The 13,452-nt window shown below is 42.8% G+C and overlaps 1 protein-coding gene across 1 annotated transcript in view; it reads left to right on the top strand.

Moving 5' to 3' along the window:
* The window catches only part of SSR1 (signal sequence receptor subunit 1), a 116,294-nt gene that overhangs the window by 37,198 nt on the left and 65,644 nt on the right, over positions 1-13,452 (top strand). The window contains exon 3 of the mRNA XM_030208837.1: positions 7,761-7,854. Coding sequence (XP_030064697.1) covers positions 7,761-7,854 — 94 coding nt within the window. The remainder of the gene's footprint in view (positions 1-7,760; positions 7,855-13,452) is intronic.

Below are 13,452 nucleotides of genomic sequence, written 5' to 3'. Positions count from 1 at the left end.
TATCAGCCCTGTATGTGGTAGCTAGATATAAAAGCTTACCTATGGCTGATCTATATTGGATGTTATCTGGTAAAGGTTCTCTTACTGTTTCATCCTTCAGAAAATCAGTGATCATGGGAGTGCTTACAACTTGGGCATCTTGCATACCTAAACTTTCAATAAGCTCATTTATTTTCTGCTTCTGGCTTAGAAGATAAGAACCATCATTTTGTTTCTCAATTTCTATACCAAGATAGTATGACACATTACCAAGTTCTTTTATCTCAACATTGAGGTTTAAACACTTTACAATGTCCTTGTACTCTTGCTCACTTTCGCTTGCAATGAGCAGATCATCAACAAAAGCTAAAATGTATGCATATTGTCCATTTCTGCACCTAGTGTACAAACATTTATCTGCTTCACCTTGCTTAAATCCTAAATTTGTCAATATTTCATGCAATTTTTCATTCCAACATTTTGCACTTTGCTTTAATCCATAAAGACCTTTGTTTAATTTACACACTAGCTGTCTTTGTTTTGTATTTATGAAACCTGTTGGCTGTTCCATGTACAAGTCTTCAGTTATATCTCCGTGAAGAAACGCTGTTTTCACATCAATGTGGTTGACTTGCATGCCTTTTGAGACTGCAATGCTCAGAAGTGTTCTGATTGTCGTGTGTTTCACTACAGGTGCAAACACTTCATCAAAATCTTCTCCATATTTTTGAAGATATCCCTTTGCCACTAATCTTGCTTTATACCTTTCCACTTTTCCTTGTGCATTCCTTTTTAACTTGAATACCCATTTGCATCCTATAGCTTTCTTGCCAGGAGGTAATTTTGTAAGAATCCAAGTATTATTTTTATCCAATGCATCAATTTCTTCTTGTGCAGCTTTATGCCATTCAGCAGCTTCTTCTGCTGGCATTTTCTCAATCTCATCCCATGTTAAGGGCTCTTGAGCTTCTGCTGACTTTGTTAGGTAAGACAGTCTTGGGGGTGGAACACCTTTGTTTTCCCTGGATGAGCGTCTGACAACAGGTTGGTCTGACCTTTCCGCATCCTCTAAATCTGAGAGTTCTTCTCCAATTGATTCCCCTTCTCCAACTGTACTGTCTTCTTCAATGATCCTTTCTGTGTCTGTTTCCTCTGCCTGTTCCTCGTTAGATACAGATGAGTTGCTTTCAGACATCTGCCTTGGTATGGCATTTATACACACTGGCATGTCTATTATGGTTCTATTTTCATATTCTGGATGATAAGGCTCATCTGGGATAATCCAGCCTTTATCAACCCTTTTGTTTTCATCAAAATATGTAACATGTCTTATGCCAACAATGCCAGTTTTCAGATTCAAAATTCTATATCCTTTGTGTCCTGGAGCATAGCCAACTAAAATGCCCCTTTCTGTTGTGGAATCCAGCTTATGCCTTCTTTGTTTTGGTTCATGAGCATATGCTGTACTTCCAAATGTTCTTATGTGTGACAGGTTTGGCTTCCTACCATGCCATGTCTCATGTGGTGTGCGCTCAGCGCCTTTAGTTGGCATTCTGTTTTGTAGGTACACTGCTGTGAGAATGGCTTCCCCCCATAGTCTTTTAGGGAGATTGCTATCTGACAGCATACATCTGGTCATTTCCACAATTGACCTAAATTTTCTCTCTGCAACAGAATTTTGCTCTGGTGTATAAGCTACTGTTGTGATATGTTGAATGCCTTCTTGTTCTAGAAATGTGCGCATGCTTTGTGAAGTGAACTCACCACCATTGTCGGTCTGAAGAACCTTTGGTTTTCTTTCAAATTTATTTCTCACCATGGCTACGTATTTCTTCAGCATGTCTGTGACTTGACTTTTCTCTTTCAGCAAATAGGCCACACAATATCTAGAGAAATCATCCAAGAATATTAGTACAAATCTGTTATTTCCCAATGATGGGATATTAAACGGTCCACATAAGTCACTGTGTATTAAGTCCAGCACTTTATTACTCCTATTTCCTGTGTATGCAGGAAATGAGGGTCTCACACCTTTTTGAGTAACACAGTCTATGCATTTCTCCATTTTACCAGCATCTGCACTTATCTGAATGCCGGTGGCTAGTTGCTTACTGCGAAGATCCTGGATCACCTTAGAATCACGATGTCCCAGGCGGCGATGCCAGATTTCCAGACTACATTTACCATCATTCTTCCTTACTTGCGCCATATGTGAGGCTTCACCTGAAATGCTCAGTTTATAAACATCATTATGCATAAAAGCTTCAGCATACACTTCATCATTTTTAGAGATTGTGCACTTACTGTTTTCAAAATGAATCACAAATCCCTTCTTATCTAATGTAGATACACTAAGCATATTGCAAACTGCTTGGGGAATATACAAGACATCACTTACAGGAATTTCTGTAACTTCATTAGACACTTTGCATTTTAAGAATCCAATACCTTTTGCTTGGATCTTAGCAGTCCCTGCGTTTGCAGTTTGAAGAATTCCTTCTTCTGGACACATTTCCTGAAAGAAATCTTTACAATTGGTTAAATGGCATGTGCTCCCCGAATCTAAAATCCAAGTACTTTCATTTGAATTATTATTTACCATAGTCAAAGATTTTTCTGCCATTAGAAAGCCCTTGTGTTTATCTTTGTCCTTCATACATTTCCTGGTTTGAAAATTCTTTAGTTCCATTGGCTTAGGTGAGCTAGAGGGAGTGTTTTGTGTTTCCTTACACCATTTAGATACATGTCCCTCCTTTCCACATGAGTAGCAAATCAGCTTGCCCTTGGGTGGAGTTTTCCCATAGCTCCGCCTTCCTCTGTTCTTTGCCAAGAAATTTGTTTCATTTCTCTCTGACTTGCTTTGAGAACACATCTCCTCAGAATCATTTATTATGCATTCCTGCCTTAGTTTTGATGTTGCCTGTTCAAAAGATTGCCCTTCAATGGCCTCATTTACAGACCTAAAAACATCAAACTTCTTTGATAGTGAGGTAAAAAGAAATGCTCTTTTCAATGCATCACACATGGGAATTCCAGAAAGTTCTAGCTTTTGAAATGAAGACATAAGATGCATAATGTGATCATTACATTTACTTTTATCCCTTAATTTGGTTTCATTCAACTCTGCCAACCAAATTGGTTGCTGCTTTGCATATGTAGTTGCATACATAGTTCTCAGTTTATATAAAATGTCCTTTGGTGTATCTTTTCCCTCCACTAATATGGCTTGTTTCTCTGAGAGAGCTTCCAAAAGCATGCACTTCACATAATAGTTTGCATTGTCCCATTCAGCCATATTTTCAGCTGTTCTGTCTTGGTCTAAGCATATATCTAATCTTTTTGCTCGAAGGAGACATATGAATCTTAGTTCCCACTGCTGATAATTAAACTCAGTTAATTTAGGCACCTTGAGAGAATAGAACAATGGTGAATTTCTTCCCTCAGCCATTTTCTTAGCCTTCTGTCTGCTGTGTGGGGGGAGAGAGAGACAGACTGAATCTTTCCTTTAAAACTTAAGAGAAAAATGTGGCCTTTTTTTCTGCCTGGTAATATTTCTCTTCTTTTTCAATTCCTGGCCCTGGGCCCATAACCCTTTTGTTGGATTATTTGTAGTAAATAATTAGCAGATTTTAGTACACACAGCTTCAGCTTTAGAAATGTTAATTTCTTTCTTCATCTCTCTCTCATTCACCCCTGAATAATTCACTGCTGAGTCACTTTAAAGTTGAAGTAACAAAACATCTGTTTACTCACAGTTTGTAGTTAGATTATAATCAGACAGGCTTATATATACATATTACTATACATTTGTATTATCAGCTCCTTCCATGTGCTTAGATGGTAATGGATGCTCACACCACCATAGATCCTCTCAGGTTAGGAGAGATCATGAGCTCCATGTGCTCCATGTGCTGCATCTGCTGCATCTGCCCCCACAGGAAGTTGCATAGCTGTGTGACCTCTCTAAGTAATTCACATCAGAGGTCACAGAGTAATCACAGAGAAATAATAGGTGACAGGCAATGCATGTAAAATACAATTACATTCCAACAGGAAGAAGCCACGGTACCAGCCCAGAGCAGCTGCAGAAGTGTGGGGCTCTTTCCTGCCCCGAAGAAGGATTCTCACTGCAGCTCCTCATCGTAGCTCATTGGTGACTTCGGGTGGATGCTATGTGTGGGTGAGGGCTAGAAAAAAAATTTGGATGATGTGCAAGTACGGAGATGGGGGCTGGAAAAAATGTGGATGGTATCTGTGTACAGGGAGAGGGGCTGTAAAATTTAAGTTATGACAATTTTGCAGAATTTGCAAATTTTTCAAAGAATTTAGATTTTTTTTTTTTTTGCAGAATTCTGTCAGTTGTAGCAACTCTATGCATATTGTCCCCAATGCTGCCTTATTAACTATTTACTACTACTACTACTTATTTCTAAAGTGCTACTAGACGTATGCAGAGCTGTACACTTGAACATGAACAGATAGTCCCTGCTCGACAGAGCTTACAATCTAGTTTTTTCTTTGAGCTGAAGAACTCTGCTTGGCTTTCATACTACTATTACTACTTATTTCTAAAGCGCTACTACCGTGTTTCCCCGAATATAAGACACTGCCTTATATTAATTTTTGCGCCCAAAAAGGCGCTAGGTCTTATTTTCAGGGGATGTCTTAATATTTCGGGGAAACACGGTTGGCCCGCCCACCTTCCCTCCGTCGCTCCTGCCAGTAACCCCCCACCCGAGGTCGCCCCCCCCACCCGAGATGGCGCTCCCACCCGAAGTCGCCGGACCCCACTCCCCTCTGTCGCTCAGAAACTAACCTGAACTTAAGCCTCCTTTCACTTTCCTTCCAGTTCGCAGGAGCAGCAGGGCAGGGCAGGCCTCTCCTTCCTTCCGAGCCCCACCCTCGCCTGACGTTACGTTACGTCAGGCGAGGGCGGGACACGGAAGGAAGGAGTGGCCTGCCCTCCTACTGCTGCTGCTTGCTGCGAACTGGAAGGAAAGTGAAAGGAGGCTTAAGTTCAGGTTAGTTTCGGAGCGACAGAGGGGGTTGGGGTCCGGCGCCATCTCGGGTGGGGGGGTTAGTTTCAGAGCGACGGAGGGGGGGCCCGGCGATCTCGGGGGGGGGGGGACCCTACTTACCGGGAAAAGAAAAACTTTGCTAGGCCTTACTTTCGGGGGAGGCCTTATATTTTCTAAGGGCACCAAAAACCTCGGTAGGTCTTATTTTATGGGGATGCCCTATTTTCGGGGAAACACGGTAGACGTACGCAGCGCTGTACACTTGAACATGAAGAGACAGTCCCTGCTCAATAGAGCTTACAGTCTAATTAGGACAGACAAACAGGACAAACAAGAGATAAGAGAATATTAAAGTGAGGATGATAAAATAAGAGTTAGGAGTTAAAAGCAGCATCAAAAAGGTGGGCTTTTAGCTTAGATTTGAAGATGGCCAGAGATGGAGCTTGACGTACCGGCTCAGGAAGTCTATTCCAGGCATATGGTGCAGCAAGATAAAAGGAATGGAGTCTGGAGTTAGCAGTGGAGGAGAAGGGTGCAGATAAGAGAGATTTACCCAGTGAACAGAGTTCCCAGGGAGGAATGTAGGAAGAGATGAGAGTGGAGAGGTACTGAGGAGCTGCAGAGTGAATGCACTTATAGGTCAATAAGAGGAGTTTGAACTGTATGCGGAAACGGATAGGAAGCCAGTGAAGTGACTTGAGGAGAGGGCTAATATGAGCATAACGACACTGGCGGAATTTTGAACAGATTGAAGAGGAGAGAGATGGCTAAGTGGGAGACCTGTGAGAAGCAAGTTGCAATCGTCTAAGCGAGAGGTGATAAAGTGTGGATGAGGGCTCTGGTAGTGTGCTCAGAAAGGAAAGGGTGAATTTTGGTGATATTATAGAGAAAGAAACGACAGGTTTTAGCAGTCTGCTGAGTATGTGCAGAGAGGGAGGAGTCTAAGATGACCCCAAGGTTACGAGCTGATGAGACAGGAAGGATGAGAGTGTTATCCACAGAAATAGAGAATGGGGGAGGAGGAGAGGTTGGTTTAGGGGGAAAGATGAGAAGCTCAGTCTTGGGCATGTTTAGTTTCAGCTGGCGGTGAGACATCCAGGCAGCAATGTCAGACAGGCAGGCTGATACTTTGGCCTGGATTTCTTCTGAGATTTCAGGTGTGGAGAGGTAGCTCTGGGAGTCATCAGCATAAAGATGATACTGAAAACCATGGGATGAGATCAGAGTACCAAGGGAAGAAGTATAGATGGAGAAAAGAAGAGGTCCCAGGACAGATCCCTGAGGTACACCAACTGACAGTGGGATAGAAGTAGAGGAGGATCCACTAGAGTTTACACTAAAGGTACACTGGGAGAGATAAGAAGAAAACCAGGAAAGAACAGAGCCCTGAAATCCAAGTGAGGACAGCTTATCAAGGAGTAGGCACAAAAAGAGCAGATAGATCAAGAAGGATGAGGATAGAATAGAGACCTTTGGATCTGGCCAGGAACAGATCATTGGAGACTTTAGCAAGCGCTGTTTCAGTAGAATGAAGGGGGTGAAAGCCAGATTGACGTGGATCAAGAATAGCTTGAGATGAAAGAAAGTCAAGGCAACGGCGGTGAACAGCACATTCAAGTATATAGTGTATAACCCACTCCAGCACCCCCCCCCCCTCCCAAATTTTATCACCATCTTATCACCCCTTCCATGGAGTAAGTTCTTAATGTTGCACTTCAGGCTTCTTATGTTCTCTAATTGTACAGCTTCCTTTCCTTTGTATGTTCATTAATACCATACAACTATTTAAATACTTGAAAGGTCTCATTCATTCTCTCTCTTTCTCTTTTCTCTCTCTCTTTCTCTCTCTTTTTTTTTTAGGTTCTTAAGTCTGAAGACCTTACCCCATTTTGGTTGTTTTCCTCTGGACCACTTCTAGTTTTTTGTATCTTGATAAAGATAGCACTATTGCAGTTGAGACCTCATTAACAGTCAATAGAAGTATCATCGCCCTCTGGCTTTGGCCACCAGTTTGTAATATTGAGGATCTCAATGTAGTGAAATTGGAGGTCTATTCCCTGGTTTGTGCACATCAACCTCTTCCCTTTACCCTATCACATACAAGCTAAATGTCATTGCTCCTGCACTTCTTTGTCATAAAGCTTAACTGCCAAACATTGGCCATAGCATAAGCCCAAACATCAGTACAGAAATTCAGATCTCATACTGTATTACTTGATTTACCAAAAATGATTTAACTGTTCCAGAAAGTCTTATTCATCAGTTTGCTTCAGAGGCAACCGGTTCTAAAAATGTGGTTCTGTATTGTCTATTTCCTGTTCTGTTTGTATGTCTTTAATCAAAAGTACTTGCATACATTTGTGTACGCAGCAGCCTTACTGGATAATACCAAAAAACTTGGTCAGCTAGCTAACCGTGTACCTTAAAAAAAACAACAACATAGGTTTCAAGTTCATAAATACAAACCAAGGATTTCTTTTTTCTTATAGAACAGTCAAGATAAAATGATGCAGCAACTTTGTAACTAACTGCCTAAGTACCACTACCCTGAGCATGCTGTATTGTCTTGTCTTGAAGCTTATTTCTGAAGTGATTTCATTTAATCTTCTTGTAATGGTGACTTCAAGGAAGAGCAATTCTGGTTTGTATCACATCTGATCAAATTAAGTTCTTTCTCATTTCAGTAGAAAAGGATTGTACTCTCTCTTTCTCCCCCCTCCCTTCCCTTTCCTCCCATTTTGACTGTTGTCTATTTTGTCCTAGACTGAAGAAAAAGATGATGAGGAAGATTTAACATCAGGGGAACCCAAGGCCTCACCTAATGCTGATACAACTATCCTGTTTGTTAAAGGAGAAGGTAAGTAACAGCCTTTGGCATGGACATTACTCCATAGGATTTAATGATTTGGTGGTGTTGCATATCTGGAATGACAGCATTGCAGAGGTAACATGTAGAACAGGACACAGATTGCCGTGTGAACCACTTGCTATGAAGTAGATCTAGGTGTGGAAGAGAGCTGAAAATCATTTGTTAAATTTCTGCAAGATAAGAGGGAGTTGTCTGCATAGCAATACCATTACTTTTCAGTCACAGCATGTAGGTGATGCCTTTCAGCCAGCAGATGGAGACAGACCTGAGAGTTCTGCCCTATAAAGAGCACCATGCTGCATGATCTCATCAATTTCCTGTCTTCAGCGAATGGTGACGGGCATGCCATGCAGCAGAGGGCCAGTCTGGTCACCCAGTTGAATACGAAAGGTTGGAGGAATCCAGGATCCTGCCGTGGGATAGCCACGCTTTAGGATACCTGTAGGAGTCCAGGTCCCTCCCCTGCCCAGGTGGACCACACCAGGTTTGGCAGTCTTCCTTCCTGTTCTGCTTGTTTTTCTCTTCTAATGTTCCTCTTAAAAATAAATTCAAAAACACATCAAGGTCTTGCAATTTGGACTGCAGAGGAGCTTGCACTGGGATTGGTTAAGGTAGAGCAATAATGAAACAAATGGCTTTGGGTGCTGCTCAGAACTGCATGGTGGCAGAAAAAAGTGCAAGATAGACGGCCCTGTTCCGCAGCCTAGATGTTGAGCTCCAAGCAGAATGGCTGCCTTTTGCAGAATTTTCTGGGTACTGCCTTGGATGTGTTGGAGGTCATGCAGTCTTTTTGGGGTGGGGGTGGGGGGGGGGGGGGAGTTGTGGCACAGGAGGTCAGAAAGCATCTTGGGCCTGAAGGGCCTTTTAACACTGAGAGACCTTGATTGGAGGATTGGGAGATGTAGTTGCTGGCATCTGGTATGGGATCTGAGTGACTCGGTGCAGAAAGTGTGGTTGGCAAAAGGTCATCAGTGATCCCATGGTAGTTTTTCTTCTGGAGGGAAGAACTAGCAGGAATGATTTCTCTAGTATTGGAGACCATACCTATTTCTGAACTCCTGGTTGGAGCTATGGGGATCCCATTTTGGAGGGAATCTATAAGACCGCCAGAGCATTTCCAGCGCAGTTAGTAATTTACAGCAATTATCTCGGCAGGAGAGGGAGGTTCCTGAAGCCTGTCTTAGTTGGCAGGACCTTGTGCAAACTGTACCCATTGGTTCTGGAAGAGAAAAAAAAGCTAATCTTGCCAAAAGTGGATCCTTTTGACAGCTCAGGAACTCTTTGCCGGAGGATGTAGTAAAAGCGGCTAGCATATCTGGGTTTAAAAAAGGTTTGGACAAATTCCTGGAGACAAACATGGGGAAGCAACTACTTGCCCCAGGATTGGTAGCATGGGATGTTGCTGCTAATTAGGCTTCTGCCAGGTACTTGTGACCTGTCTTGGCCACTGTTTGGGGAAACTGGATACTGGGCTATATGGACCATTGGCCTGACCAAGTATGGCTGCTATTATGTTCTTACTTATGTTCTAAGCTGTCACAAAGATGACTGCTAATCTTGTAGAAGATGTTAGTGTGGAATGATATGCAGAATTGCAAGCTTGAGTCTTTGCTGAAACAAGCCTTTGAGGTAGAAGAACTGGGGCTACAGGCAACCATCTCTAGTTCTTATGTATCCAGAGCATGTTTGCGCTGGTTCTAGCACATGGAAGATGGCTCCAGAGGATGATCGAAGTATATAAGTATTGCCATACTGGGACAGACCAAAGGTCCATCAAGCCCAGCATCCTGTTTCCAACAGTGGCCAATCCAGGTCACAAATACCTGGTAAGATCCCCAAAAAGTACAAAACATTTTATACTGCTTATCCCAGAAATAGTGGATTTTCCCCAAGCCCAATTTAATAATGGTCTATGGACTTTTCCTTTAGGAAGCCGCCCAAACCTTTTTTAAACTCTGCTAAGCTAACAACCTTTACTACATTCTCTGGCAACGTATTCCAGAGTTCAATTACATGTTGAGTGAAGAAAAGGTTTCTCCGATTCGTTTTAAATTTATTACTTTGTAGCTTCATCACATGCCCCGATTCGTTTTAAATTTATTACTTTGTAGCTTCATCACATGCCCCCTAGTCCTAGTATTTTTGGAAAGCATAAACAGACGCTTCACGTCTACCCGTTCCACTCCACTCTATTAGACCTCTATCATATCTCCCCTCAGCTGTCTTTTCTCCAAGCTGAAGAGCCCTGGCCGCCATCCCATCCCCTTTATCATTTTTGTCACCCTTCTCTGTACCTTTTCTAATTCCACTATATATTTTTTTTTTTGAGATGCGGCGACCAGAATTGAACACAATATTCGAGGTGCGTTCGCACCATGGAGCTATACAAAGGCATTATAACATCCTCATTTTTGTTTTCCATTCCTTTCCTAATAATACCTAACATTCTATTTGCTTTCTTAACCGCAGCAGCACACTGAGCAGAAGGTTTCAGCATATCATTGACAACACCTAGATCCCTTTCTTGGTCGGTGACTCGTAACATGGAACCTTGCATGACTTAGCTATAATTCGGGTTTCTCTTTCCCACATGCATCACTTTGCACTTGCTCACATTAAACGTCATCTGCCATTTAGACGCCCAGTCTCCCAGTCTTGTACGGTCCTCTTGTAATTTTTCACAATCCTCCCGCGATTTAACAGCTTTGAATAACTTTGTGTAGTCAGCAGATATAATTACCTCATTAGTTACTCCCATCTCTAGATCATTTATAAATGTTAAAAAGCAGCAGTCCCAGTTAAAGCTACCGGAAACTAAATTGGAGGAGGGGCTGATGAAGGGAGGAGGAAGGGGTAGCATCTCAAGAATATATAGGGCACTACTTCTACATGCTAACCTAGTGGAGCGATACTTATCAAGATGGGAGAAGGCCATGGGGGAAACCTATACAAAGCCTCAGTGGAAAGTGGCACTTAGATCTCTGCTAGCAGTCTCGGTGTCCAGTGCCCTAATTGAAAACGGTCATAAAATATTATATAGCTGGTACTATACTCCCCATCGCTTGGTTAAAATGTTTAAAACTGGGTCAGCTCTGTGTTGGAGGCAATGTAGGGTAGTGGGGGATATGACTCGTGTGGTGGGCATGCAAGCATGCGCAGGAGTACTGGGGGGAGATTTTGAAGTTTCTGGGTGAAGTTACAGGAGCGAACTATCCGATGAGAATGGACTACTGCTTACTCCACTTTAGACCTGCAGGAATTCCTAATTCCATGCACCGCTTTGCCGCACAGCTATTTGTGGCCGCCAAATTGGTGCTGGCTGCGGCATGGAAGCAACCCACACTTCCGGAACTGCGGTCAGTGTTGCGGAAATTAGACTATATTCATCTGATGTCGAAGTTAACAGCTTTACGCACTGGCCGTATTCCGCAGCACCATGAAACGTGGAATCCCTATGAACAGTGGTTATCCTCTCGGACACTCCTGATCAATGTGTCACATGGATAAGTCTAAAGAGAATTGGTCACAAAACTACCTAAGAGGGGGGAATATAATAGGGGAGGGGGGGTAATAGTTGGAAACGTGTTAGTTGAAAGAGAAGTTCTAATCTCTGTACAAGGATATAGTGTGGATACTGTTATGTTTCTAATGGAAAATAATAAAACAAATTTGAAAAAAAAAAAAAAGCAGCAGTCCCAGCACAGACCCCTGGGGAACCCCACTATCTACCCTTCTCCATTAAAAATACTTACCATTTAACCCCATTCCTGTGTTCTATCTTTTAACCAGTTTTTAATCCAGAATAGGACAGTACCTCCTATCTCATGACTCTCCAATTTCCTCTGGAGTCTTTCATGAGGTATTCTGTGAAACGCCTTCTGAAAATCCATATACACAATATCAACTGGCTCACCTTTATCCACATGTTTTTTCACCCCTTCAAAGAAATGTAATAGATTGAGGCAAGATATCCCTTCACTAAATCCATGCTGGCTTTGTCTCATTAATTCAAGCTTTTGAATATGCTCTGTAATTTTGGTCTTTATCATAGTCTCTATCATTTTGCCTGGCACCGACGTCAGACTCACTGGTCTATAATTTCCCGGATCTCCTCTGGAACCTTTTTTTAAAACGTCTGCTGGCATTTAGCCGTCTATGGCTATTTCCTTCACAGCTGCCAAATTGGTCCACAGATGCAGGCTCCAAAATACCTTAGAAAGCTTCCCTTTTAGGGAAGCTGCTTTTTGGAGAGGATTTGAAGGATGTGAATGGAGCAAAGATGCAGAGATTGTTGAAGTTCAAGTCAACGGCTGATTCTTGTTCGTTCACAGGAAGACCTATTTTCAGAGAGGCTAGATATTACTGCCCAGGCAAAGTAAATGCCTCTCAATGCTCAAGGTTCCAAAGTATTTATTTTCATTATTTATATACTGCCTAGACCTAAGTAGATAGTCGTCCTTTTCTTAGAGGTTCCTGAGGTCAGAAAGCCACAGGAATCTCTAGAGGAGCTCAACGATATGTTGGGGTTCCACTCCTCTATGCAACAGATGGTCAGCTGTCCCATATTTTTCAGTTAGTAGACCCTGAGTGGCTGACCATTGTGTTCTGGAGATGGTAAGAACAGGTTCTATGTAGGAGTTTTCCACTGCCTAAGGCAGTGGGAAACTCCTACATAGAACCTCCAAAAAGGCAGCCATGTTAGCCACATTTAGAAGTTGCTAACCCCAAGGATGAATAGGGCAGACCCGATAAAGAAGGCTTCTTTCAGCACGTTCTGGATTTGACAGGGCAAGCTGTTTTCTCCAGATCTCTCTCAGGATGGAGACTTTGCTTTCTGTCTTTTCTTTTTTTTTTTTATGTGCTCTCTGTGAAGTTCTTCACAGCTCTGGATCTCAAGGAGCTGTATTCGCCCATATTAGTTTTCTGAAGTGCACTGTTGTAAGTCAACACTACCAGTTCCAATCCTTTCTTTTTGGCATGGCCCCAACTTCTGCAAGGTTATGGGGTAATGGCTGTGGCTGTATTCAGAAAAGGAGTTCAGGTCCATCTTCATCTGGATGATTGGTTAATCAGAGTAAAATCAATACAAACTACAAATCAATACTGTACAGCAGGTGACAGTCCTGACCCTGGACTACTGCTTGCCTTGTGCCCCGCCCTCCCCCAGGTGACATCACTTGAGGGTGCAAGGTGAAGGGCAGGCAAGTGCTGGAAGCGAGTTGAAAGGCTTTACTTCTATTGCTGTTCCATCTCACTGTGCCCTGTTATCTCTGGGACCCTTCCAGATTCTATATCCACCTCTTTCCTGACCCTGGACTACTGCTTCTCTTCCTCCACCCCCCCCCCCCCCCCCCCAAGGTGAATTTGCTCAAGGGCGTGAGGTGAAGAAGGGTAGGCAAGTGCCGGAGAGCAAGCACCTTCTTGTCACGCTGACAAAGGAGCGCGACTAAGGAGCTCCTTTGAATGGTCCTTAGAGTGGATTTGAGTGAATTATTAGTTTAGATCTCTTTTTGGTAATGTGAGATTCCTGTCATCACTGGGCATGGTCACTATGGAGATCTTGCTCCTCCGAAGAGAGTCACCATA

Source organism: Microcaecilia unicolor, chromosome 1, assembly GCF_901765095.1.
Source record: "Microcaecilia unicolor chromosome 1, aMicUni1.1, whole genome shotgun sequence".
NCBI lineage: Eukaryota > Metazoa > Chordata > Amphibia > Gymnophiona > Siphonopidae > Microcaecilia > Microcaecilia unicolor.
The sequence above is the reverse complement of the archived record's forward strand: the minus strand, read 5'-3'. Positions and strand labels throughout refer to the sequence as shown.